The following is a 27,403-nucleotide window of genomic DNA, read 5'->3' as shown; positions in this document are numbered from 1 at the left end:
TAGACCGCCTTTGATATCGGGGCAGAATAATGTTGGAGGTCATCGCATTGTTGCCGACGACGTTTGGCATTTCTCAATAGGGTCACCATTTCAGTCAATCGACTCACCCTCGCCACCAACGAATAATCAACAATTCATCGAGGCTACCTAGGTAGATATACTATATCCCACTGCCTGCCATCCGATCATTTGCTCCTTCTTCTTCCTCTATATTCCACATCACCCCCTTCGCATCGTGCTTCGAGTCAGCTCTGACCAAGGATCGTAAATAAAGACCGCTGTGTCCAAATTCACACGCCAATACCGGCATCCCTCCTCTTCACCACCAAAATGGAAGCCTCCCGCCAACCCCCCTCCATCCCACCAGCCAATCCCCCCAGCGTGGAGATCGCCTACAAGCGCAAGTGCATAGCGCTGAAGAAGCGCCTGGCAGAAGTCGAGGCCGAAAATGAAATCATGCGCACCCGCAACCGCCGCGGGTCCCAATATATCCAGAAAATGCGTCTGGAAACCTGCATGCTTCTCGAGCGTCTGACAAAGGTCACCGGCATGGCCGACGAGGCAAAGACTGGCGCCGCAAACCCGGAACTGCGTGCCCGCGCCGCGGCCATGATGAATCCTGCACAGGGTGGAGCTGGTTTGCTCCTGGAAGATGATACAGAGGGTAGCTCCGATGAGCAGCCGCGCACAGTACGTGTCTATACAGTTCACCATCTTACGTAGACCGGACCTTTACTGCCCAACTTATACTATACACCCTTCTCTCTCAATTGGTCTGTTTGTCTTCATGGTCCAAGCTAACGTGTTTTGTTTTTTATATTGTATAGCCTGAGGAACGTCCGCTACGAGTTAAGCGCTCCCGCAAGTCCAACGCCCCCGGCATCGATGGGCCGGATGATGATCTCCCCGCTCAGGATGCACACCCCGAATCTGCAGATCCGGCTGCTGCTGCCTTGCCCCGCCTTGCACCGGCTCCCACCCAGGAGTCTCTTACTCACTCCTTCCGTGTGCAGACGGGTAGTGGTGGCTCTGCTGACCAGACTGCTGACCAGACTCCTGCTGCTGCTGAGGCTGGTCCTGAGTCTGGGACTACGCCGATGGATGTGGATAAGGAGGAGGTTAAGGAGGCTAAGGTTGAGCAGTCTTAGTGGCTTGTGTTCCGTCGTGTCTCTCTTTTTTTCTTTGCTTTTTGGGCTTTGCAGAGTCGTGGCTGGGACTCTCTGCTTTTCTGTTCGTTTTGCTTTTTTCGAGGGTTTTATGCATCGGGTTCGGATGTGGTGCCTGGTCTACTTTGTTTCCAGGCTTTTTTTATTCTTGTTACTTTTGGTGGGCCTTAACTGGGCCTATCTGCTACTCTACGGTCTACTGGCGTCTATGTCTTATATGAAATCTGTCTGGGAATCTTATGCTGAAAGCATGGTTGAAGCAAACGGCTCCTCCCTGTAGCTTTTCAATGTCGCTCGTGTAAACTCGGTTGTAGTTACTTACAAGTCAGGGCAGTCGGTAGATTGGAAGCAGACGAAGGAAAAAAGGATGACTGATGACTGAGGAAAAGCTGGGTTTTTGTAGGTTACGGGGCATCTACAGGTTTCACAGCACAGCTCAACGCCGCTTTCTTTTGGTTTTAGCCTCTGTTGGATATTTGGGACGCCTCATAGCACTATTCGGGGTTGATAGGGCATACGGACTACAAATACTTTTCCATTTGAAAGAAAGCGCCTGCGAGTTATTCCGCAAAGGCCGATAGCATTTTGATTTGATTGACACCATCTGTACAGATCCATAACGCCGTTTTCCTCCTGGAAGAACCCTCGTCAACTCCAAAGCCAGTGAAGAAAAAGACACACTATTGGAAACAAGAATGGGATATGATTATCTGGGTATGAATGTCTTCTGTCATGTACAGGTGAAGACATAAAAAGTTTGGGAAGATGATACAGAAAGCAGAAGTTGATGGTCACATAGGAAGATTAGACGTGGTGGGTGTGAGTTTGGGACCCTATGCGGCTGGGGTGTCATCTGGGGAGTCCTGTCAGGTGTGCAGTGTTCCTTGTGCAATTGTCCATGTAAAATCGGAATGGATTGTATGACAAGGCACATAAGCGATATGCTGGTAATACATAGCATGAAAGACTAGTATTTGCAGCACAATTGATTGGTCGAGACGAGTGCGGACTGGCTGATGAGTACATTATATGTCACTCTAGTCTACTCCAGCATAGAGATCGACGACAATGTTGATTGCAGCCACGAGAATCTCTGCAGCAATTAAGACAATGACTGATATTCGTTAGATGGGCGGTTGTTAGAAATTATAACTGCGGGGACTTACCAATCCATTCGAGATACTCGCCATGGCGATGTGTCAATTGGTCCTTCAGGACCGCAAGAAGATCCGCAATGACATCCAGCCGTTCGGTCAGCAGACTGACACGTTGATCCATTTCCAAGTAGCTTCGGACTGCCTGGTAGACAGGTTCCAACTGCGGCTCTGCCCAGAAGAGTTCGGGGCTATCGAGGACAGATCCTTGCAGGTGAATATTGATGCGAAGAATGAAAAGTTCTCCGATCTGCATATTGATTTGCCTACGGGTGAGATTGACGCTACCAGTTTGCGCAATCTGGGCAGGTAGCGGTGCAGTGTCGGTGATTGTTTCTGACACCAGGTCTTCGAAAAGCGAAGTCTTCACCGATTGGGCCAGAGCATGAGAGATCGCCAGCTTAACCATGTTGTTGCGCGGATCGCGAAGAGAGATGAAGTCGTTGTAGATCCTAGCCTGGTACTCGCGCGCATAGTAGAAATTGAAGTTCTCAATCTGCGTGTCATCAGGGCTCAATATAGAGGTCGCAAATTTGGAGATGTCGGATAAGAATCTTGATTCTTGTGCGGGCGTCATCCCCCATATTACGACTGTTCCATAGTCGAAGAGGAATACCTCGGGTGTGTGGATTGTGGTGTCAATATCAGGAGTGTCTTTGACGACTACTTGCTCGTTATCATTTGAATGACTGCGCTCGTCGTGCAGATCGATCAAATCCTCTCTTCTGGTCTTCTTATTGTCTTCAACCTCCACCGCACTATCCGAGTATCTTCTTTCACTTGGTCGCCTCTCATGGTGTCCATTGCCATTTGGATCTTGAAATAACCGAGCGTTCTGCTTTTCTTCATACTGGTAATCAAAAGGAGAGTATACGCATTCATCATACAGCTTGGGGTTGGCTCCGCGAGTCTTGCTCCGTGACTTGAGGAACTTGATAACGCCTTCGAGTCGATACGAATTGGCCGTGCAGTAAGCTGTCACTCGAGGTATGCGATCGCGGTCGGCTTTGCCCAGCCGTGCAGCATGGCTTCGTGCGGCGGGGTCCTTGATGCGAGTGATTTGTGAATAGACATCCCGAGGGAAATCTCCATCGGACCTTCTTCTTCTTCCGTCACAGGGTCCGGCAGCAGTTTTAGTTTTTGTGCTTTTTTGGTTGTTCGTTGCGGCCCAATCTTAGATGCCGCATGTGGTGGATTCGATATGGGGTTGAAAGGAGCACCATGACTATTGCGACGACGAAGCTTGCTGTTCAATGCTGAGAGCATGGGCTGGCTGCCGGGACGGGGCTGGCCACCCTGGGCGTTGACATTCTGCACAGGAGGTGAACCTGCTTGCAAGGGTCGGAATGTAGGATCGGAGGTAGAGGCGGTGCTGCCATAGGTGCTGATTTGTGTGAGCGGATTGAAGGATACCGACCGCGGCGCCCGGTTTGCTCGTGGTGACGTATTGGAGGCCGAGTTCTGATGCTGCGGCAGCAGAGGAGAATTCTCTGCGTCAGGCGCCATGGCAAAGAATGAAAGGTGAAGAGTTAGAAGACAAGAGCCATTGGCGAATGGGATTGGAGGTTAGAAAAAGCAAAGAGAGAGGTGGGAAAAAGTCGAGGAAGCTGGCAACCTTGGAAGCTTAAGGTTCGCACATGCCCGCCTTAATAATCTGAGAATCTGTCCGGGTCCCTTCGCGTTTTTGCGCTTTTGCGGTTTTGGTATCATTTTCACTTTCGACTCTTTTCTACATTTTCTAGATTTCTATGGTTATATTTTCTTTTTGAATGAATTTATATTTCCAGGCATTATTGGGGATAATTGACTGAATCCTATATACATAACTTCCCCAAAGTTGAATTGCAAGACCAAGTTCTACTCCCGCCGAACACCATGCAACCCTAGTAACGAAATCCCATTTTTTTCATGACTGATCACAAAATGGCTGCAGTAGACGCGGGGTTCGTTGCATGCCCAGTTGACACCGACCTTCGATTTGCGCCAATGGGGGCAATTGAAAAACCCCGAGAGGAACATCAGTCGATGCAAGTGAGCGTGAACCCCGTTGACAACTGGCAGGTCGTAGATGTAACTTCCAGCTATGTTTGAAGGTATGTGACACTAAAGAAAACTCGCTTTTGATGGCCGTGCAACATTTTCCAATTCACCGGCGAACAAATCCAGAAGGACCGCCTGCCTTCTGTCGGAGCCCATTGCCTTTAGCTATGGTACGAGTCTTCTGAAGCATGCTACCCTTCAGGTTCCGTCCGGCCTTGGAAACCTTAGGGGCCAGTGCGGGCTTCGAGGACTTCTTTGAGGATGGCGCATCCAGCACCCGGATAGAGACATCCCCCATGTTGATATCCTTGGGAAGCTTGTCCTGCTTATCCAAGAATCGCAACTTATTTGACTTCTTCGGCATGGTGAATTGATCTTCAGCTGGGGGCGTTGGGGGCCGAATGGAGAACTCGGCGTTCAAAATGTCATCGGGAAGCAAAGCAGGAAGAGCGGCTCGTCGTGCATCTTGGGTAGTTGTGCCTTGGATAGTAGCCGTGCTCTCGGAAAGCATGTCATCGATTGGAGCCTCCTTGGGCTTGACAATCGATTTGGCTTGCAACTTGCGACGCTCATCGAGTTTCCGTCGCTTCTCTCTCTTCAGTTGCTCTTCTCTGTAAAAGATTATTAGTCAAAGCTGGATTCACTAAAAGTAAGAAATCCGTACAATTGCTTGGCTGCTTCTTGCTTCTTAGCCTGTTCCTTCATTTTCAATAGCTGGGCAGAGTTATCGATGGTCTCTGGCGCATCATCGTCACTATCATCTTCGTCGTCGTCGTCATCCTGGGTTGGTGTTTCCGAGATTTCTTCCGGCTGTGTTTCGAGAGGTTCGGGCTCTTCGCTATCGAATCGGATCTTCTTGCCCGCAGGTGCTTTCTCCGCATTTACGCTGGATTTCTCTGCTAGTGTATGTTTTATGGCATCTTGATCGGTTCCAGTAGCCTTCGGATCGCTTCTTCTTCTCCGCTTGGTCTGCTGATCTTCGGTCTTGCTAGCACTTGCCGACTGTGCTTTGCGCTTTCCGTTCGCAATTTCGGGCGCAACATCTGCTCGTCGAGTAGCTGTCACCATCTTGGAATTGGCAGAGGTACCAGCAGATTGGGACTCTTGTTCTTCGGGCTGTCGCGTAAATAGACCCTTGGCAGCAGTGACCAAGTGAGCAAACATAGAGTGAAAATAAAATTGAGAAATAAAGTAATAAACCCAAATGGGGGAAGCGGTTCCTCGTGTTGGTCAAGAGGTGAAGCAAAAATAAAAAATCTCTCGGCGATCAGGATTTCCCGAGAGCGGAGACGATAAGCAACTCCGCTATCACTTCGAGGTTAACTTCTACTTCACCTTTCCGAGGTCACTCGGTGGGCAAGTAGGGTCTATCTTCTCCATATTTATTAAAATTATCTTCGTCTAGTATTGAAAATGAAATTTATGCATTGGCAAACATCACCTGGCGCGAAATATCTGCACGAACAACCAATTTGTCCCACCACGTCAAAAATATATACAGGCCATGTCGATCTTCAACACGAGCACCGAAGTCAGATCCAAGGTATATTACCACATAAGAACTCAATCTACTTGCTATTGAATGCCCCCATGTAATATATGTGCAGTATAACATCTTTACACTGTACGGCAAACCTGTTGGAATAAAACTGCGGCAAAAATAATATTTGGCATCCTGAAGGGAATAAGATCAGTCGAACTGAATATATGTATGGCAAGCTTGAAAGTTGGAAATTGCAAATTGGAAATGCTGAATATTCAGTCAAATGGCACGACCCTTGAATATTATGCAGCCAGATGCAAGTGATACACGCTGTATATAGACTCCATAAAGACCAGAACGCTGCAGAGTCCCAAATTGAACGCCTAGACCACAAATAAAACCCTGGGAATCATAATGCAAAGCGTAGCAAGCAATGTGTGTCCACCGAATCATTACTCCTTGATACCATATAGGTTCTTATAGAACTCCTCATGCTTGCGAACACATTCGGCGCGTTCCAGGGCCTCCTCACGAGACCTGATAAAGTCATCCTCCCCAGTGGGGCTGAGCTCTTCCCACATCTGATTATATTCGTCTCGATCGCTGCCAGTCATGGCCCACATGCTCTCGCGCTGGCGCTTGTTGCGCTCACGGTCCTCCTCGATGCGCTGCTCGATCTGCTTCTTGTCAAGGCGTAGTTGGGGCTTATCAGACTTCGACTTGCTGCCTCCCTCGGCGCCTTCCTCCTGTTCGAGATCTAGGTGGGAGGGGTGGGAATCTCGGTCTTTCAAAGCGGCATCAATCTCGGCCACGGTTTCAACACTGAGGACTTCCTTCGCCCGGAGACCGTTCAGCACGTGGCGGACGTGTTTGACATTGGCTGCACCGGTGCCATCGGAAGGGACTACCGAGTCCACCACGCGCAGAATGTCTCGCTGCATCATGCGGACGTATGGGAGGTAGTTTTCCTTGATGGCCATTTCGCAGAGGTGTTCGATAAAGTACATGATGTTCGCACGATTGTTCATGTTGTTCTACCACACACACACAAGGTCAGAATGGATCAACATAATGAAAATTGGAACTCTTACCCTCTCAAGCTGCTCTAGGATGCATGAGTGGAGATCCTCATCGAGGTCACGGTACTTTAGTGCATAATGGGCGGCCTTTTGTGAGGATGTGACAGCAGCGCTGAGGTGCTGCAGCTGTGTAGTGAAGCGCATGCGCACCTCAAAAGGATCGATCATCATTTTATCTTCCGGTTTTCTGGTTTTCTCAAGGGTAGAAAGATCGGTAGCCGTAAACATAAGGGCGGTCAGTTTTAAAAATTGACAGAAAGATGTGGGGTTGGAAAGGGCGGTGGGGACAGCCACAGTTCTATTCCAATAGCCTACACAACATACCTAATGTACGTAACTACCGACTTCTCTGGCATTTACTTGGAAGTGAACATGCGTGAATATTGTGACAGTATCCAGAATATACAGGGCAATATGATAGTAAACATAATCAAAGAGAATCCCGCCTCAACGAACTACCGAGGCTGGACGTATCATTCCCATCAAGCAAACCAACCTCTTCAGCCTCATTACGATTCTCGAAATCCCGGAATTGTTCGTCTCGAAGGGATTCTTCTCGGCGAAATTCCACGCCATTCAGCACTGACCAGACATCTTTCTTGGTCAGTAGTCCTTGTAGAATGCCCTTGTTGGCAAATAGCACATAACGCAAGCCAAGTCGCTGGAACATTCGCAAAACAATCAAGAAAGTGATGTTACTGTTCAACGTCATAGGTGTCTGGTCCATCCAAGGTCGTAGATCAAGGGTATCAATAGGGTCCGCAAAAGGCTGATGCGAAAAGAAGACCTGTGTCTCGTCGGAGAGGTTGCGGGGGGTACCAGAGGTCGAGTACTTCAGAGCAAAAGAAAGCTCATTGCGAGTGATGTAGCCTAGCAGGATGGGACTTGATGTGTCTGAGACTATGGGAAACCCACGATATGTAGAGTTAGCTAAGAGGTTGCGAATCGAAGCAATAGTATGACCGGTAGCAGTAATGACGCTGATATCGTCCACGGTTGTCATGACCCGGCGGGCAGATACATCTGGCGGAGTGGTGTCGTCGCGATGATCGAGAAAAGGATACTCGTTTAGTCGAATCCATGACTCGTAGATACCTCGCTTTCCAAAGATGTCACCACACCACTTGGACAACATCACGGCAATCATAATGGGGATCACATAAGTCAACGCGCCAGTCAATTCAAACATGATAACGACAATTGACAAAGTCATTCGAGTTGCGCCACCAAGAGCAGCAGCAGCCCCAATAATTGCATATAAGCCAGGCGTGACACATGGAATGTCTGGCTCGCATTGCTAAACAGAAATGCTTTCGGATAAGACTCTTGCCACAAGCGGACTATGATGCCTAGAGCACGCCCGTAAAGAGCACCGATAGCGACCGAAGGAAGGATAATACCAGCAGGAATCTCAAGACCAAATGTCAACGAAGCCAAGAAAAAGGCAAATAAAGCAGCTATGACCAGGTAGATTGCCACGCCGATTGAGGCAGATCCTGTTGCGCAGAGACCAAATCGATCATATGTCACACTGTTGCACTCAGCGAACAGCGACTGAACAAGCTCCGAGTTCTGAGCCCGCATGAAGTGATTTGGATAGTTGACCAAAGCTGTAATGAGAGCCACAACGACCACTTCGAGGATTGGCCGAGAAGAAGTTCGAGCTCGCCTCCACTTGGTGATTCTCGTATTCACGCGGATGAGGAATGCACCGTAGAGACCGCCTATGATGCCAAGAATAATGAATGGGATAATCTCGAAACGGTGCCAGCCTCGAGTGTAGGTGACCTGATACAGCACAATTTTACCTGTCCGGAATGGGTTCAAGGCTTGCAAAGTAACAGCGGCAACCATAGCACAGACAAAGCTTTGCCACATGGTCTTGTCGGGAAATAATATGAAAGTTGCTAGAATAATCAGCAAAGTAAATAGTACGAGATTGACAATGGCTCATACCTCCAAACTAAAGAGCACACCTCCGATGGGTGCCCCGAATGCGACCGAGATACCTGCTGCGGCAGCCGCAGAAAGGACCTCTCGTTTGCGTGCTGTGAAATGAGTAAACGTACCGAGAGAAATAGAGAATTAATAACGTACCTTCATTGCCGTTCAGGCTTTCGAAAGGTTTCATCAATATATTCGCGCAGCAGCATGCAACATGCACAAGCGGGCCTTCTTTGCCTAGCCATAGACCAGATGCGACAGAAAGACACTGATCTTGTCAGCAAATATGCCTTCTAACAAAAAGAAGCTTGACTCACCAGCCCCAGTGATTTGATGGCAAGCGTCCATGGCCCCATGAAATGTCGGATGACAGTTCCACCGAGGATTGTTTTGATCTCGGGAATACCACTGTGTCGAGCATAAACAGCATAATTTCGCACCAGGAAGCAAGCACATGCAGCAAAGAAAACCTAGATATTGTCAATAGAGCCTTGAAGATAGGGGACAGAGATATCATTACCGAAAATACAACATAGAAGATGTATCCAACCGTATATGTTCCTCCACTGGAGTTCGCTCCTAATGCATTCCCCCAAGGTGTCCAGTCCAGACACTTAGAGTAATCTATATCAAATCCAGATTCAGTAGTGAGACTTGGAGGCTTGACGCTATCGGCTTACCGTCGAGGCCCCAGCAGCAAAAGCTCTTATTTAGGTAAAACTTGCCACCTCCACTTCCATTTTTGCAATATCCGGACTTGAGGTCACCCAGCCAATCCGTTGCAATATCAATAGAAGCAGCGATTATTCCTACAGCAATGCCTGTCGCGATCAACACTAACCAGACATTGCTTGCATCAAGGAGTCGACGAGCATGCCCCAGTATACCCTGTCCACTCGAGTAAAGAAGCCTCTTCCTTTGCCGCTCCTTGGTATACTCGTAGATCCAATCGATAGCGGTGAAGTCGTCGTAACCCACACGTCGTCCTGGGCCCTCCACGTACCAGTCCAACGGCGCACCATCTTTCGATGCGCTGACACCACTATTGAACCCTATCGGCGCGTGAGGATCGAGAGGCGACGCATCTCCGTTCTGACCACCCTGCGGCGCCGGAGAGCCAAAGCCAGTATCCGATCCGCCAACGGGAGGGGAGAGCAGGCTAGACAGACTGAACCGTGATCGTTGTTTTTGTTTCCGTTTGAAGGAGATCCTAAATAAATAGACTGATGAGCACCATAACGAAAGGTGGAGTTTCCAAGGCATACGGCTCATGTAACCCCTCGGCTTCCCGATTCACATCTCGAGGCTGAGGGATGTCCTGATCAGCTCTTAGTTGCGTCCCGGATTGGCCCTCGCCACCCGAGCCCTGACCACTCATTGGCATCAGTGTAACATAAATGAACCGCGATATCGCGATATCAGCATCTCCTCGTAAAAACGATCCTGTTTCAAAGACAGCTTTGTCGGACACGCAAGTGTGGCGCAAGCTCCGTGATCAAAAGCGGTGTGCTCCAGGTCTAGGCGGGGCTGCGCCACAGGCGGCAGAAAGAAAAAAAAGTTGGAGCAAAAGCCGATGAAGCGGGATTTCCTTCTCTTATTACAAACTTCACAGTCCCTCTTACGACCGGATAAACATGGATCGGAGGCCGGTCTATGAGAGGACTCTTACTGAGTCCGAACTGCTCGAGCAGCTTCCGAGTGGAATCTCGACTTTCATTCGGACTGCATCGGGGACTCAGCACCTCCACGCGCTTGCGCTTGGCGCATTAAACAACGAATTTACGGAGAGCATATTCAGACTCTACGAACCGATTTTTGTCGATCTTGCAGCTCGATGGCTTCAATCGGATTTACATGCTGACTACGTTCATGTATTAGCGGCATTTGCGCAGATTTTACCATTTGCGCCGCATCTGCGGTCGCTTGCCAGTCAATATGCCTCATCACAGACTGGACCTTTGGCGGCTTTGGCCGTGTCGAAGGAATTAACGCTGTTACAGTTGGACAAACCTACCATTAGACTTCTACTCCTCGCCCTCTTCCGACTTCTTTCGTTTGATCTTGAAACCTTCTCTCCCATCGTTTCACCGCTTCAACTTCAGTCCCTCTTCCAATCCCAAGACCGAGTGACACGATACCTTGCTGTACGATGCTTTGCCTTATATATGCACGCGGCGGATGCGGCAACCGAAAAAATGGTCCGCGTCAATACTGGAACCGAACCTATAGAAGGAGAGTGGGAAGGCACTCTAATCGATTACCGTGTGCTAGGACTGTGGGAAGAACGGCGATGGGAGACTCTTGGAAGAATTATCCGGGCCGAGAGGTCTTCCAGGACGGAAAGCAACACTTTGGCGTTGATCGAAAGGACACGGGAATCTTTCACGACCAAGACCGCAGAGATTTGCGGAGTTTTGATTCCCAAATTGAATGATACGCCCCCAGCTCCTTCCGCTGTAGTCAAGACATCGACCACAGTTGGGAACCTGCGCCGGATTGCAGGGTCATTACTGGGGTGCAAGCCCATCCTGCTGGTCGGTTTGCCCAACTCGGGCAAGACCTCTTTGATTAACGACATTGCTGCGACGATGGGCCAAGCCGAAACTATGGTCACGCTTCACCTGAACGAGCAGACAGATGCAAAGAGTCTGCTTGGAATGTATGCCACCTCATCTGCCTCCGGATCCTTCTCTTGGCAACCCGGTGTATTGACCAAGGCTGCACGCGAAGGTCGCTGGGTGTTGATTGAAGACCTTGATCGTGCTCCATCTGAAGTAATGGGCCTCATTCTCCCGATCATTGAGAGGGGGGAGCTCACCATCCCAAGCCGGAGGGAGCGAATCAAGTGTGCCGAGGGCTTCAAAATCATCGCAACCATGAAGTCATCGTACAACATTGCCGGCGAGGAGATCGCACCGAGCACTTCAATGCTTGGGAGCAGACTTTGGGAGAGAGTGCAAGTCAAGCCTCTTCCCGTGGATGAGATGCGTGATGTCATTCTGCAAAAGTTCTCCTTGCTTGAGTCTCGTGTGCCGACTCTCATGAATGTCTACGGACGAGTATGCTCTGCGTTCCATGGAAGCCTTGCAATCAAGGGCTCCCAAGGTCGTACCCCGGGCTTCCGCGATTTGATCAAGTTATGCAGCCGCCTGCATAATCGCCTACACCGCGTGGGTGCGAAGACTGGCTATGAGCCCACGTCAGAAGGTACCGAGGATGAAATATTCCTTGACATCGTTGACGTGTTCCTCAAATATCTGCCCGAGAAGTCAATGCAGGGCGCTCTCGCCGCCGTTGTGGCCGAAGCACTTCAGATTTCTCCCCAGCGAGCGCAGTACTGTCTCAATGAACGCACGCCCTCTTATACCGACAAGAACAACAGCCTTATTCTTGGTAGAGAAACTTGCAACAAGATCAAAGTACCAAGTGGATCTGCATTAAAGCTTGCCGCAGCAGCTTCAAGCTTTGCTCCCACTCGAGCGGCATTGACCCTCATGGAACAGGTAGCTGCATCAATCCAGATGGCAGAGCCTGTTTTACTTGTGGGAGAAACTGGTATCGGAAAGACCACAGTGATCCAACATCTTGCATCTTTGATGCGCCAAAAACTCACAGTAGTGAATTTGTCACAACAGAGCGAAAGCACTGATTTGCTGGGTGGTTTCAAACCCGTCAATATCCGTACAATGGCAGTCCCAATGCTGGATGAATTCACCCAGCTCTTCGAGCTGACTTTCTCGGCCAAAAAGAACCAGAAGTTCTTGTCCTCGGTATCGAAGAGTGCCGCATCCTCCAATTGGGTACGATTGGTGACATTGTGGCATGAGGCCGTTCGTCTTGCAAATGGCGTGTTCAATCCCCCGAACGCCGCAGCGGAGAATGGCGATGAACAGCCGGCCAAAAAACGGAAGTTGGATTCTCCCAAATACCAGCACTTGCGGCAAAGATGGGAGAGCTTCGCGACCCAGCTCGGAGATTTCGAGGCCCAGGTCTCACAAGGTGATGCCAAATTTGCCTTCGCCTTTGTTCAAGGTAAGATTGTGAGAGCTCTGCGAAACGGCGAATGGGTTCTCCTGGATGAAGTGAACTTGGCTTCCCCTGATACCCTTGAGAATATTGCCAGTCTTCTTCACCATGGCAGCGAGGGAGCACCGTCTGTTCTTCTCTCCGAGGCTGGCGATGTTGAGAGAGTCTTCGGCCACCCGGAATTCCGTATCTTTGGTGCTATGAACCCTGCAACAGATGCTGGAAAGAGAGATCTACCCCCAGGTCTGCGTTCCCGGTTCACCGAATTCTACGTGCACTCGCCTGATAGCGACTTGGATGATTTATTGGCATTGATTCAGAAATACCTCGGTGATTTGACAATCAGTGATCAGCGCGCTGTGCCAGATCTCGCACAGCTTTACATGGTGACCAAGAAGCTCAGCAACGAGAACAAACTTACCGATGGAGCTGGACAGAGACCTCATTTCAGTATCCGTACCCTCGTGCGTGCCTTGATCTATGTCATCGACCACGCACATGTCTATGGGCTACGCAGAGCAATGTTTGAGGGTTTCAGTATGAGTTTCTTGACCGTGCTGAGCTTGGTCTCGGAACGAGCTTTGATTCCTCTGCTTGAGCTTCATATCTTCGGAAACGCGAAGAACGCCAGGTCTCTTCTCGGACAGACCCCTCGCCCACCAACGGATGGCAATGATTATGTGCAATTCAAGCATTACTGGATGCGCCGCGGTCCTATGGTTCCGGAGGAGCAGCCACACTACATCATCACCCCATTCATCGAGAAGAATCTCAAGAACTTGGTCCGGGCCAGTTCAACCCGGCGATTCCCCGTTCTTCTCCAAGGTCCGACCTCAGCAGGAAAGACGAGTATGATTGAGTATCTGGCAAAGGTCTCTGGAAACAAATTTGTACGAATCAACAACCACGAGCACACGGATCTGCAAGAGTACCTGGGATCTTACGTCTCCACGGACGATGGAAGCCTGCGTTATCAGGAGGGTGTGTTGGTGGAGGCACTGCGGAACGGTTATTGGATTGTGCTGGATGAGCTGAATCTGGCACCTTCCGATGTTCTTGAAGCTCTCAACCGACTCCTCGACGATAATCGCGAGCTTTTCATTCCCGAGACTCAAGAAGTTGTTCATCCCCATCCGAACTTCATGCTGTTTGCCACGCAAAATCCCGCTGGTCTGTACGGTGGCCGAAAGGTCCTGTCCCGTGCCTTCAGGAACCGTTTCCTCGAGCTGCACTTCGATGATATCCCAGAAAGCGAGCTGGAATTTATCCTGAAGGAACGTTCTCAGATCGCCCCTCCTTCTGCACGCGGATTGTTGCTGTCTACCGGAAATTGTCCTTGTTGCGTCAGTCTAATCGACTATTCGAGCAAAAGAACAGTTTTGCCACACTGCGTGATCTTTTCCGATGGGCTCATCGTGAAGCCGATGATCGCGAGCAGCTAGCGGTCAACGGTTATATGCTTCTCGGCGAACGTGTTCGCAATCCACAAGAGAAAGCCGCTGTCAAGGCCGTGATCGAGGAAGTGATGAAGGTAAAGCTGGACGAGGATACGTTGTATAGCACCGCAGAGCTGGAAAAGAATGTTCCCGGGATGAGCGAGCTTCCAACCGGTATTGTGTGGACCAAAGCCATGAGACGTCTATTCGTTCTCGTTTCGAAAGCCCTCAAGAACAACGAGCCGGTCCTTCTTGTCGGAGAAACTGGTTGCGGTAAAACCCAGCTTTGCCAGGCCGTCGCTGAAGCTTTCCGACGCGAGTTGTTCATTGTCAACGCTCATGTCAATCTGGAGACCGGTGACTTGATTGGTGCTCAACGGCCTATCCGAAACCGGGCTGCTATCGAGAAACAGCTTGTAGATGACCTTCAAATGCTCCTTCACGGGCAGCTAAGCGGCGCGTCTTTCGATGACTTGAAGCAGGAATTCACAGCATTAACTGCGGAGCAGCGTCAAGCCAAGGATCAACTTCTTTTGCAGAAGATTGAGAAGAATGCTATCCGTTGCAATGCCCTGTTTGAATGGTCTGACGGAAGCCTGATCACCGCCATGAAGACTGGTCAATTCTTCCTTCTTGATGAAATTTCTCTCGCGGATGACTCCGTTCTCGAAAGGCTTAACAGTGTTCTAGAACCCGCTAGGTCGATTCTTCTCGCCGAGAAGGGTCCCGTTGATTCAATGGTTGTGGCAGACGGCGGATTCCAGTTTCTGTCCACTATGAACCCCGGAGGTGATTACGGAAAACGTGAGCTTTCGGCTGCTCTTCGCAATCGTATGACAGAAATCTGGGCCCCTCAGCTGTCTGAGGATGAGGATATCCTGCCAATTCTCTCACAGAGATTGGACCTGAAGGAGGAGAAAGTGGCAAAGGCTATGCTGCAGTTCGCCAAGTGGTTCAAAGTAACCTTCCAGAACACCTCTGCCACATCACTTTCCATTCGTGACCTTCTTGCCTGGGTTGACTTTGTCAACACCTGCCAGAGCGCAGACACCGCATTTGCTATCGTACAAGGTGCCGCGATGGTCTTCGTTGACACCTTGGGTGCTAACCCTGCTGCAATGCTTGCCATCTCTCTCAACAATCTTGAGGGTAACCGCAAGTCATGCCTCGTCAAGCTGAGTGAACTGTTCAATGTAGATGCTTCCAAGATCTACTGGGAATCGACCACTGTCTCTGCAGAACCTGGCGCTCTGCGTGTCGGCCCGTTCGCTCTCCCTACAGTTGGCGCAGCAGACCCGGATCCTCAGTTCACAATGGACGCCCCAACCACAATCGCCAACTCTGTGAGAATCGCGCGTGGTTTGCAATCCTCGAAGCCTATTCTTATGGAAGGAAGCCCAGGTGTGGGTAAGACTACGCTTGTGACGGCTCTAGCCAGAGCTCTTGGCAAACCTCTCACTCGAATCAACCTTTCGGAACAGACAGATCTTACAGATCTGTTCGGTTCAGACGTTCCAGTGGAAGGAGGAGATGTCGGCCAATTCACTTGGCGTGACGCACCATTCCTACGAGCCATGCAGCGTGGTGACTGGGTTCTGCTGGATGAAATGAACCTAGCCTCGCAATCTGTTCTTGAAGGTCTCAACTCTTGTCTGGATCATCGCCAGCAAGTGTATATCGCTGAGCTGGACCAGACATTCAAAAGACACCCCGATTTCGTTCTCTTTGCTGCTCAGAACCCTCACCACCAGGGTGGTGGCAGAAAGGGTCTACCTGCATCTTTCGTCAACCGATTCACAGTGGTTTACGCAGAGAGCTTCACTGATGGCGACTTGAAAACGATTTGTTCCAGACTTTTCCCTGGCAGTCCCTCTCTGCAGACCGAGAGATTAGTGGATTTCATATCTCTCTTGAACCAAGCGATCACGCGGGATCGTCGGCTAGGAGCCATTGGCGGACCATGGGAAGTCAATCTGCGTGATATCCAGCGATGGCTTCAACTCGCCGACCGAGGAAACCTGCAGATCCAGACCAAGCACTTCGTTGATGTCGTTATCAGTCAGCGATTCAGAAGCGAAGAGGATCGTAACGTGGTCTCTCAGATTTATGACCGTGTTTTCGCAGACTCTGACACCGGCTCGAAGAGCTACTTCCATAATCTCACACCCGAGTACTTGCAGGTCGGTCTGGGCATTTTGACCCGTGACCCTCTGCTGCAGCGCTTGGCCGAGCCAAACATGAAGATTTTACCAAAGGACCTTCACATTATCGAGTCACTCATCCTGTGTATCGATAACTCCTGGCCGAGCATTCTAGTTGGTCCTGCTGGATGTGGCAAAACTACTCTCATCAGAAAGCTGGCAGCGGTTAACGGTGCAAACCTTGTCGAGCTGGCTCTAAGTGCTGACACTGATACTATGGATCTCATTGGTGGATTCGAACAAATCGATCATCGTAGAGAGGTTTCAGGGTTTGTCCATGATATTGAGATGTTCTTGCGAAACCAGCTCATCCACTGCTTTGCTTCAGGGGATGTGTCTGATGTTGTGATTTCTGCACTCCGCATCTGCGAGCATTTCCAGTCTGCAGATATCTCACTGGAAAATGTCATCCCCTCGCTTTCCAGTCTTTGCCAGTCTTCTTCTGACCCGGCCTACAAACAATTCCTCGAGAGAGCCCAGAACTTGTTGAATGCTATCCAACAATCTGATAAAATGAAGGTTGGGTTTGAATGGACAGAAGGTGTTCTCACTCAGGCTGTTCAGCATGGAAATTGGGTTATTCTCGACAATGCCAACCTGTGCAACCCATCCGTCCTCGACCGATTAAATTCTTTGACGGAGCCAAATGGCACACTCATTCTCAATGAGCAACGGACAGAGGATGGATCTGCCAAGGTCATCACGCCCCATCCCAATTTCAGAATCTTCTTGACCATGGATCCCCGCAATGGCGAGTTGTCCCGTGCCATGAGGAACCGTTGTACCGAAATCTCTTTCTTGCCAAGCGAGCTTCAAGACATCCAACCTCCTGTTGGCCCATCTTACACTTGCGAATCCTTCCTCTATCGACTGCGCCATATTTGGAACTTGGATACGTCCTTGCCATCGTCTGCCTTTGAAGACGCTCTCGAGGTGTGCTTCGATCATCTTTCACCAGCGGATTTGGCCTACCTCCAACAGTCGCCAAGCAACCGTGTGGCTCTCAACCCCGAGAACAACGGAGAAAAGAAGCCATCCAATGTTCTGCAGCGTTATACCTCTCTGTTCCATGACAACAACCAATGGAAGCCGCTTGAGATCGCCAACGGCGAGATTGTGCTTGGAGGAGCTCGCCTGGGTATCCGGGGAATGTTGCAACCTCTTCACCCGCTCACAAACGAGCCTCTCATTGCTATTGCAGGAGCCAGTGATTTCCGGTCCTGTTTGGTAGTCTTGGCTTATCTCCAGGAGTTGAGACTGGAGATCCATCGCCTCAGGGAAGGTTTAATCCAAGCCGATGTATCTGGCAAAGAGCTCAAGCCTAGCCAAATGACACGTTTGGAGCGGTCATTGGCATCTGAGCGGATCCCTGCGTTGATGAAAGACACGACGCAACCTGTTGCCTCGTTCTTGTCTGATTGTGGCCAGGCTTTGTATGATTACATCCAGTCGTTGGATCAGATCTCTCTCCAAGGCCCTGTAATAATCGCAGCCCTTCGGACCGTGATCTGTCTATGCTGGGACATCTACAGAGCTACCGGGGTGAGTCAGGTCGACGAAGGTGAATTCCAAGTTTACCTCCAGATGGGCCGGAAGATTTGCGGGTCGTTGCTCGACTCGTCGCTTCTCCTTAAACCGCTTCAAGTCGCTTTGTCACAAGCTCTGGATCGGTTCCAGGAAGGCTGGGCTTTGACATCCGGTCTTAGCATGCAAAGAATCTGGGATTCTTGGAGACATGTCACTCCTATCTCTCAAGATAAGTTGAATTCTCTGACCGAGTTGGAATCCACAGTCTTTGAGTTTACAACTTTGGCTTTGCAAACCCGCGTGGAATTGTCTCAATTGAGTCGTGTGCGCGATTCATTGATTGATGCCCAGCGATTCATCCTTCTGGACGGGGCTGATGGTGACGTACTTGTTCAGGTATTTTCGATCTATATCAACCTTGAAGAGTTATATATCTGACTATCAATAGGGCATCAAACAAACCGTTGCTGAGCTATCCCATGCAGTTCGACGCTCAGAGTCAACCGAGTATCCATACTTTGCCAATGATTTCGAAGCTCTTTGCCAGTACCACGACATCTCCTCATTCTTCCAAAACCCAGTCAATGATACAGTCATCCAGACAGTCATGCCACTCCTCGCTGGTCGTGCGGCTCGTCCGTTGGACGCATCGAATTTCCAGAGCGACGTGCCAAATATTCTCCATAGAATCTCGCTATTTGCGGGTTCTTCAAGCAAATCGGAGTCTGCGCTTGCTACTGGTGGCATTATCTCTCTGTCGCTATTGGATAGGCTGACAGCTATCGGCAATACAAAATTGGGCCAGATGGACATGCTGGAGGCAGAGAAACAAGCTCTCTCCAAGGCTATTTCTCTGAGCAGTCAACAGATCGCAACAGATCAGTCCATGGACCTCAGACGTACTATCGCTAAGCTCACAGTCGAACTGGTGGCTTGTCATCGGGAGTTCTTCGAGCCTCGCTCAGCCGAGGAAATCATCTCTGTTCTTCAAGGAATCCAAAACGGGGATCTTTGCGCTGAACAGCCACCTATCCAGGTTGAACTGGACCAAAGTCTGCCAAATGGTCACTTCCTCGAGCCCTTCGCTGAGCAGGCTCTACCAACCCTGATTTCATCCCTGCAAGCACAGCCATCAAGCCAGCAGCAGAGCATTCGAACCACTGGACTGGCAGCGGTACAGCTGGCAGTCATTCTTCTGCGCCTGTTTGTGCCCGACAAGACATTTGACCCTTCTCTCGGCCTCGTTGTTCAGCGTAAACGCCACTCTCAACGCCTGCAAGAATATACCGCCAAGTCTGCAGCAATTCTTGCATTTGAGAAGTCTTTCACCAGCCAGATTGCCAACCTCCGGTCTGAGCTTTTGCATAATGAAATTCGTGATCTGGGTTCCGCTCCGCCTCCTTCACTGGTAAATCGGCCCCAGCAGTCCCAATTGAGTCTCTTGCAGGGAGAGTTCGTCAACTTGATCAACTCTGTCCTTAAGAGAGACCCGGAGCAAATGGTCCGCTCTGCCGAATCTTCGCAGTCCCAAGATATGATCCAGCTTCTGCGCAATAACATCAAACAATTGAGCAGTCGTCTCAGCACTCACTACAGATCTTATGATGATATCACAGTGCCTGTGGTTCGTTTCCTGCAGCTTTTGGACCTTGGTGTATTCCTGGCCTCTAGCCGACCGGGAACAGTCTAGCGATATTCCTGATATTCAGTATCTGAGCGAGCGAACACCCTTCTTAGGAGGTATCCATCACCCCGTTTTGATTCAGAATGATCGGAAGGCCCCTGGCACCCCGAAGAATGCGAACGAAATGCGCCTTCAAGAACTGTCAGCCCTTTGGGCAGCCAAGGATGCGGATCCCACGATCTTGAATACAAAGGCTGGACGGGAGATTATCCGCCGTGTTTTCGCTGATTTCCATCAATTGTGGAAGGCCAAGCTTGAAGAAGATCGGGAACATGAAGCTGAAAAGGGAGAGTTATATCGCTTTAAGGGCTCCTGGGAAGAGGAAGAAGAAGTCAACGAAGCCGAGCTACACGCTCTCTTCCCTACATTCGATGAAGGATCAGATGAAGACACAGAAAGAACCGATGGCGTTGACCGTATTGACCCCAAGAGCATCGCTCTGCGGCTTGCCTCGCTTCATGCAAACATCGTCTCGAATGAGCGCAGTGGAACTGCATTGACTACCTTTGTCAAGCAATCAGGCCATCTTTTGGGCTCGATTTGGTCTGACAACAAGAATTCATTCTCCCCGATGTCACCCCAAAACCATCTTCCTGCAGTTCTTCTGCTTCTCGATGATGCCTTAGGTGAGGGATCTGACAATCACCAGAAAAATTACAACTTCTACACTGATTCGAATCTTGGAGAGGCAAGGAAGCTGGTTGCTCTCGCGCTTTCTGTTCAAGCCCGCTTTGCCCAAATCCAAACAGCCTGGCCTGAACATACTGTCCTCGCTGATGTCATTCAATGCTGCGTGGAAATCCTTCAGTTCAAGCACACTGAACCTGTTGCCAAGTTCATGACCAAGGTTGAAAAGCTTCATTCCTTCGTACATGAGTGGCAGACCGTGGCCAGCAGAGAATATTCGGCTGTTACTGTCTACAATGAGATTACAAGTACTCTCATTAGCTGGCGCCGTCTTGAGCTGTCAACTTGGGCCAAGCTCTTGGATATCGAGAAAGAGCGATGCGAGGACGAGGTGAGTGCTTGGTGGTTTATCGCCTATGAAGCACTTATCGGCGCTCCGATCATGATGGCCGAGGCAGGCGAGCAGGATATGACCGAACACACCCAAAACTTGGTTTTGACCCTTGAGCAATTCTTCAAGTCTACGACTACAGGCCAGTTTGCCCGCCGTCTACAGCTTGTTGCCAACTTCCAAGCACTGCTTGAGGTCTTCACCGCAGATTATCCCTGCCTCAAGAAGCTTGTCTCTGCCTTGGACAACTTCCTCCACCACTACGGACCCTTCCAGCCTGGAGTGGACAAGTATCTAACGGAGAAGAGGTCCGCTCTTGAGAAGGATATCAAGGAGCAGATTCAGCTTGCAAGCTGGAAAGATGTCAACATTGTGGCTTTGAAGGAAAGCGCTAGAAGGTCGCATGTCAAGCTATTCAAGCTGGTTCGAAAGTACCGTGCAGCCCTTGGCCAGCCGGTTCAATCGATCCTTGAAGCAGGCCTTCCGGAAAGCACTGAGGAGATCACTTCCATGTCCCAAGCAGAGCCAGTCCGCCCCACTGCGACGTTCCCTGAGGCAATGGCCATTTGCCAAAATGACAAGAATCTGTGGTCCACTCGAGCGCTCAGATTCCAGAAGCCGGATGGAACAGCCAACAACATGATGAATTTGTATTCGTCAATTCCAGCCGAGTTCGACATTGCGAAGGACCTCGACAGCTTCATCGTCTCAGTGATTGAAAGCATGAATGAGTTCAAGTCTAAGACACCCAAGGTCCTGAACGAAGACAACAAGGACGACGTCCAGCACCTCAAGTCCCAGAAACGCCGCCTCTATGCTGAAACCCTCAAGCAACTATATGAGATGGGTGTGAAACGCAATGCTGGATCGAGTGTGATAGAGACTCAAGAAACAGTTCCCCAGGTTCTCGCCACTAGTGCCGCCTTTGAGGCTGGCGCTGCAACCTCAACGGCAGTTCAGAGTGCCGACTGGTACTTCCACAGGCTTCTGGATCTCCTGCCTAAGGCCCGCCTAGCATCTCGCAACTATTCCGAGGAGCTAAGCAATGTCGAAGTCCACAGAAGCATGGGGTCTATTGAGCATCTCATTTTCACCGTCCGCCGTCAGAGAGGTGTCATTTCCCCTGCACTCACAGGCTTGGGCAATTTGAAGTCCACGCTTGACAAGGTGCAGAACCTCTGGACAGCGGCTTCGAACTCTCTGTCGCAAGACCATGCGTCTGCATCGGAAGAGCGAGCCAATCTGGCCAGAATCGTGGCTTGGCTAGCTCCTATTCTTGGACTGGCTGCAATGATCATTGGAGTGCATTCCAAGTTCTCAGGAATTGATGCATCTAAGATCGTGGAACAGCTCCGTGCCAAAAAGGCATCCTTCGATAGCCTACGCAAGTCGCACGAGGCCCTTCCCATGCTTCCCACCAGGATTGCGTCTAACGCAAACTACGAGATCGCGCAGCAGACCCAATCATCGCTTGATGAATTGACTGCCGACTTGAAGAAATGGAGCCAAGCTCGCCCTGATCTGTCCTTTGCGCTGGATCAAATCACACCTTGGGTCAATGCAAACATCGCTGCTCTCCCTGAGGCCAATGATGAGAACAGCCTATCCATTCAAGCCTTTGATAGCAGCCTCTTAACGGCCGTTGACAAAATGCTCATCGGCCTCCAGAAGCTCAAGGATGTGCCGTCTGCCATCACCTTTGATGGATTGCTGTCGAGGAGTGATGAGTTCTTCTCTCGCGGTATTAAGGCTGTCCATCTCACCGAGATCACCACCGCACTGGAGAAGGTTCTTGATCAATTGCACTGCCTGCAAGACCATTCCGCTGGCAGCCTCTCCGTTGCTGCCGCACTTGTCACTAGTATCTTGCCTATCGCCAACAGATACTACCAAATCTGCCGGGATCTGGCCGATCGGTTCATTGCCGTCCATCGCGAGATCTGTAAGACATCATACATCCTGACCAAGACCTTCAAGCAAGTCGCCTCCGAAGGCTTCTGCAGTCCTGCCGAAGCATCTCAAGATCAAAGCAAGGAGGGCCAGATGGAAAGTGGAACAGGTCTCGGCGAAGGTGAAGGCGCGGAAGACATCAGCAAAGATGTTGGAGATGACGAAGATCTGTCTGAATTGGCGCAACAAGAGAACAAGAAAGAGGACGGTGATGATGAAATGGACGATTCCAAGGATGCTGTCAACATGGATCAGGAAGACTTGGAAGGTGATGCCGAGGACCGTAAGGACGATGAGGAGGAGAACGACGACAGTGCCGACGAAGGAGACGACGATATCGACGAAGAGACGGGAAGCGTTGATGACCTTGATCCAGGTGCTGTGGACGAAAAGCTCTGGGACGGTGGTAATGATGAGCAGCAGAAAGATACCGAAAACGAAGAAGGAAAGGGCCAATCAGAGGCCGAGCAACAAGCTGCAGCTCAGGAAGAGAAGGGCGACAAGGATGGTGAAAAGGGCGAAGAGAAGCAAAAGGAAGGAGAGGAAGAGGAAGAAGAAACGGAAGATGAAGAAGCCCCCGAAGACGAGGGCGAGGCAGTTGGCCGCGAGGAAATGGACGTCACCGATCCTCAAGCGAAGGAAGAAGAAACACTTGAACTTCCCGAGGAAATGCAACTTGATGATGGTGAAGGCAAGGATGACAATGGCGAAGATGACGATGATATGGATGATCTTGACGATGATTTCGGTCCTGCCCCCGAAGAAGAAGGGAAGGTCGAAGATGCCGATGATAATGCCGGCGAAGAAGACGCCGAGGCGGCCCCAGAGGATCAAGTGCCAGGCGAGGAAGATGAAGAAATGGCCGATGATGCGGAGGATACTAATGAAGGCGAAGCCGGAGAAGAGGAGAAAGAGGAAGCTGGTGGAGAAGATCCCGAGGAGCCTGAGCAAGACGACTTCCTCGCACAGCGCGATGAGAATGATGCCGCAGGTGACAACGTCGCTCCCAGTGAAGCTGTTACTGGCGGGCTCGGAGCCGAGCAAGACCAAAATGAAGAAAAGGGTGCCTCAGGTGACGCTCAGCAGGAAAGCGGCTCAACTGATCCCAGTGCCAATGTCGACCAACAGACAGGTGCTGCCAAGGATAGCGAGGAAAGCCAGCCCAGCCGGGACGCTGCTGGCGGCGAAGATCACGGGCCAGATGAACCTCAGATGCAAGCATTCAAGAAGCTCGGTGATATCCTTGAGCAATGGCATCGACGACAAAAGGAGATCCTCAATCCGTCCCAAGAGGATGAGGAATCCCAGCCTATGCCCCAAGACACCGACATGGCCGACGCGGACTTCGAGCACCTAAAGGATGACGACGATGCCGCAGACACCCAGGCCCTTGGACAAGCAAACGACGATCAAACGCAAGCCCTTGACCAAAGCAAGGGTGTGGAGTCTGACATCAAGCCTGGTGAGAACGATGTTCTCCCAGACGTGTCGGATGAGCAGCAAGATGCCGTGGACAACCAGCTTGAGGATGAGATGCAAATCGACCGCGAGACCGTTCCTACCGAGGGCGAGTCCGCCGGTGCCTTCATTCCTGGCGGTCAATCATCCCACGATCGCGCAGATGGAGCACAAGGCACCGAAGAAGTGGATGAGGAGCTTGACGAAGTCGACTCACAACTCGCAGCGATCCACCTCTCCTCTTCGCTCCCCCCATTAACCCCAGAAGACGAAGCCCGCCGCCTCTGGTCGCACTACGAGTCCGCCACAAATGATCTCTCCCTCTCCCTGACCGAACAACTCCGCCTCATCCTCGCCCCCACAATGGCCACCAAGCTCCGCGGTGACTTCCGCACCGGAAAGCGGCTTAACATCAAGCGTATCATCCCCTACATCGCATCCCAGTACAAGCGTGACAAGATCTGGATGCGCCGCTCTATCCCCTCAAAGCGCAACTACCAGATCATGCTGGCTGTCGACGACAGCAAGTCCATGCTGGAAAGCGGCAGTGGCCAGCTCGCCTTTGAGACACTCGCCCTCGTTGCGAAGAGTCTGAGCATGCTGGAAGCTGGCGACCTGTGTGTCCTTGGCTTCGGTAACGAAGACCATGTTCGTGTCGCCCATGAGTTCGGAAAGCCCTTCTCCTCTGAGGCTGGCTCCCAGGTCTTCCAGCACTTCAGCTACCAGCAAACTGGTACCAATGTGCGCAAGCTGATCGCCGACTCTATCGCTCTCTTCCGCGAGGCTCGCTGGAAGCGCTCGCCTGGCTCTGGCTCTGCCGATCTCTGGCAGCTTCAGTTGATTATTTCTGATGGTATCTGTGAAGATCATGATACTATTCGCCGTCTTGTTAGACAGGCGCTTGAGGAGCGCATCATGGTTGTCTTCATTATCGTCGATGCTGTCAAGGGGTAGCTCCATCCTTGACCTCTCGCAGGCTAGCTTCGAGGCCGATCCTGACTCTGGTGGTGAGATGAAGCTCAAGATGAAGCGATACCTCGAGGACTTCCCCTTCCCTTACTACCTCGTCGTTCGTGATGTGAGCGAATTGCCCTCTGTTTTGGCTACTGCACTCAAGCAGTGGTTCGCCGAAGTTGTGGATGTGTCGTCTTGATACTCCAAAAAAAAAAATAAAAGGAGTTGGAATTATCTATTTTGGAGTTATTTTGTTACATTTCATGGCGTTGGATGATTACATATGTCTTTTTCTTTTGTATATGGATGGATGATACCTAGGTAGATCTTAGAGATAAATATCAGCTGAATGTACATTTTTAATTGTTTATTCAAATTCCCGTATGTCATTCCTACAAAGTGGTGTGGTATCTCAATGCTAATGCGCTTGACAAAATTCCCCAGAATGGCCTTATGTATGCTAAAACTACCATCCATACTTGGATCCAGCTTCCTTCTTGTTTCTCCGGCCCGTTGCGAAGCTTTCTTCCAAAGCTTCCTTCTGCGAGCTTGCAACATTGAGCAATTGCTGGAGAGTATGCTTGCCCGGCGCAATGGCGCGCACAGGGTTGTGCTGTGCTCCGGCCAGCTCGCCTTGCGCCAGAACCTGGTTTGATGCGTACTCCTCGTCTGTGTTGAACGTACGCACCTGTGACTGTGACGGCATGGCGTTTCGACCGAAGAGCTGGCGTCTTTCGGCCTTGGACAAGTTCAGATCATTGGCAATGCTGTCCAAGGACGATGTAGGATTGGTTGATACTGTTGCCGTCGAATGCTCCATGGCGATTGGTGTGTGCTCGGCGAGTACTGGGCCAGCTGCTGGTACTTCTTCGCCTTCGGCGTTGTATACCAGCGGCTGGTAGGTTGCTGATGATCCAGGCGTCGGGGTTGGCTGAGAGGTGGGCTCGTCCGAGGATAGGGAGAAGAGACTGACTTTGGGTTTTGGTGGTGCAGGTGCGGGTGAAGGTGCGGGTGAAGGTGCAGGGGCAGGGGCTTGCTGTAGAGGCTGAGCAGGTTTCGGCGCTGCTGACGAGGAAGGTATTGGTTGCTCGGCAATCTTGGTGGTCTTTCTCTTCTTTTGAGGTCGTCCGACGGACAACGGTCTGAACATCATCGGATTTCCTTGCAATTTAACCTCAGCTGGGGGTTTCATTGTCTCCGCCGTTGCTTCTGATGCAGTGTCGGTGTTTGAGCCGGGGGCAGGTATGGTGTCCTCCGCATCTCCACCCGCTAGATTTTCGAAGGCGTAATCATTCTTCATCTCTGCATCGGAGGTGCGATCAAATCCAGGGCCTGCTCCTGTTTTGAGACTAAACACTTTTCGTGTTGTCGCCACTGGTGCTTTCTTTTCGGCTGTTCGTTTCGGGGCTGGAAGGAAAGCGTTGAATCCCGAAAGGCCTCCTCCACCCAACCGAGCCTTCTTGCGCGGACCATCTTCTGTGTCTTCGCCGGATGGGTGTTCAGATTTGATTTCTGGAATTGCGAGGCGGATCTTGCCCGGGTTGTTGGGGTCGATCTGGAACCCAGTTTTGGAGCCTAACTTCTTTGCTTTGCTAACCTGGGGTGCCTTGCTAACCTGGGGTGCGGGTGTAGTGTCTGGCTCGGCGTCTGAGCCTTCGGAGTCGGAGTAGCCTACTAGCACCATGGTGGATTATGTTGTTGTTGTTTCCTTGGGATTTGAGAGATTGGAGTTGGCGACAAGTTAAATTATTACACGCCTGTTCTTTCAGGCACCCATTAATTACATAAGCATATCATCCGAATCTCGAATGAGATGGAAAAAGGACCAGGACATTACATAGTGGACTAGGGGACGGGATGGAATGGACCAAAGAGAAAAATGTCCGAAAGCACAGGCTCAAACTCACTTTAGACAGTGAAACAGCAGAGATGATCGCATCACTTTGTAACGTCATCGCATCCGGCTTCTCCGCTTCTATGGAGGTTAATAGGGTCATACATTGGACAATGGTGTTCATGGACATTTAAAGCCACTTGAATGATCTTAATTAAGCCTTTAAATCTGATCTGATATACATAGTAGTTTAGGGATGTACGTATGTATGTAGATAAGTAGAAATATGAGTGACTTGTCGGAATATTAGAATTGATGATCTCGTATTATCATCAATTCAGATAAATAGAATCAAATAGAGACCAAATCAACTTAATTGAGCAAGTAACAGACTTCTAAATCGACATATCAGCTCAATAATAGAGGTGTGTTCAAGTTGTTCAAGTTGT

The 27,403-nt window shown here is 50.4% G+C and overlaps 6 protein-coding genes across 6 annotated transcripts; 2 read left to right on the top strand and 4 right to left on the bottom strand.

The window, feature by feature from the left end:
• Positions 1-330: 330 nt before the first annotated feature.
• Positions 331-1,148, top strand: N7519_008232 (uncharacterized protein; the record flags this gene model as incomplete). Its single annotated transcript, XM_057295008.1, has 2 exons — positions 331-690; positions 828-1,148. The coding sequence occupies 2 exons, from the start codon at positions 331-333 to the stop codon at positions 1,146-1,148; spliced, it is 681 nt and encodes a 226-aa protein (XP_057142890.1).
• Positions 1,149-2,203: 1,055 nt separating this feature from the next.
• On the bottom strand, positions 2,204-3,826 carry N7519_008231 (YagE family protein; the record flags this gene model as incomplete). The annotated part of the gene is given in 3 exon segments (XM_057295007.1): positions 2,204-2,280; positions 2,333-3,406; positions 3,418-3,826. 3 exon segments carry the CDS (start codon positions 3,824-3,826, stop codon positions 2,204-2,206), a joined length of 1,560 nt encoding a protein of 519 aa, XP_057142889.1.
• A 640-nt stretch (positions 3,827-4,466) lies between these two features.
• On the bottom strand, positions 4,467-5,524 carry N7519_008230 (uncharacterized protein; the record flags this gene model as incomplete). Its single annotated transcript, XM_057295006.1, has 2 exons — positions 4,467-4,971; positions 5,025-5,524. 2 exons carry the CDS (start codon positions 5,522-5,524, stop codon positions 4,467-4,469), a joined length of 1,005 nt encoding a protein of 334 aa, XP_057142888.1.
• Positions 5,525-6,295: 771 nt separating this feature from the next.
• On the bottom strand, positions 6,296-10,244 carry N7519_008229 (uncharacterized protein; the record flags this gene model as incomplete). The annotated part of the gene is made up of 10 exons (XM_057295005.1): positions 6,296-6,877; positions 6,935-7,233; positions 7,379-8,219; positions 8,264-8,829; positions 8,899-8,970; positions 9,020-9,134; positions 9,184-9,336; positions 9,387-9,490; positions 9,547-10,076; positions 10,132-10,244. The coding sequence occupies 10 exons, from the start codon at positions 10,242-10,244 to the stop codon at positions 6,296-6,298; spliced, it is 3,375 nt and encodes a 1,124-aa protein (XP_057142887.1).
• A 256-nt stretch (positions 10,245-10,500) lies between these two features.
• Positions 10,501-25,319, top strand: N7519_008228 (AAA family ATPase midasin; the record flags this gene model as incomplete). Its single annotated transcript, XM_057295004.1, has 5 exons — positions 10,501-14,210; positions 14,270-18,452; positions 18,505-19,680; positions 19,742-25,087; positions 25,143-25,319. The coding sequence occupies 5 exons, from the start codon at positions 10,501-10,503 to the stop codon at positions 25,317-25,319; spliced, it is 14,592 nt and encodes a 4,863-aa protein (XP_057142886.1).
• A 267-nt stretch (positions 25,320-25,586) lies between these two features.
• On the bottom strand, positions 25,587-26,804 carry N7519_008227 (PRCC domain-containing protein; the record flags this gene model as incomplete). The annotated part of the gene is made up of 1 exon (XM_057295003.1): positions 25,587-26,804. One exon carries the CDS (start codon positions 26,802-26,804, stop codon positions 25,587-25,589), a length of 1,218 nt encoding a protein of 405 aa, XP_057142885.1.
• Between the last annotated feature and the right edge of the window lie 599 nt (positions 26,805-27,403).

Source organism: Penicillium mononematosum (assembly GCF_028829835.1).
Source record: "Penicillium mononematosum strain IBT 11891 chromosome Unknown utg000005l:1.0-9366267.0:1.0-9372171.0, whole genome shotgun sequence".
NCBI lineage: Eukaryota > Fungi > Ascomycota > Eurotiomycetes > Eurotiales > Aspergillaceae > Penicillium > Penicillium mononematosum.
Note: the sequence above shows the minus strand (reverse complement) of the source record. Positions and strands in the feature narration are given on the sequence as shown.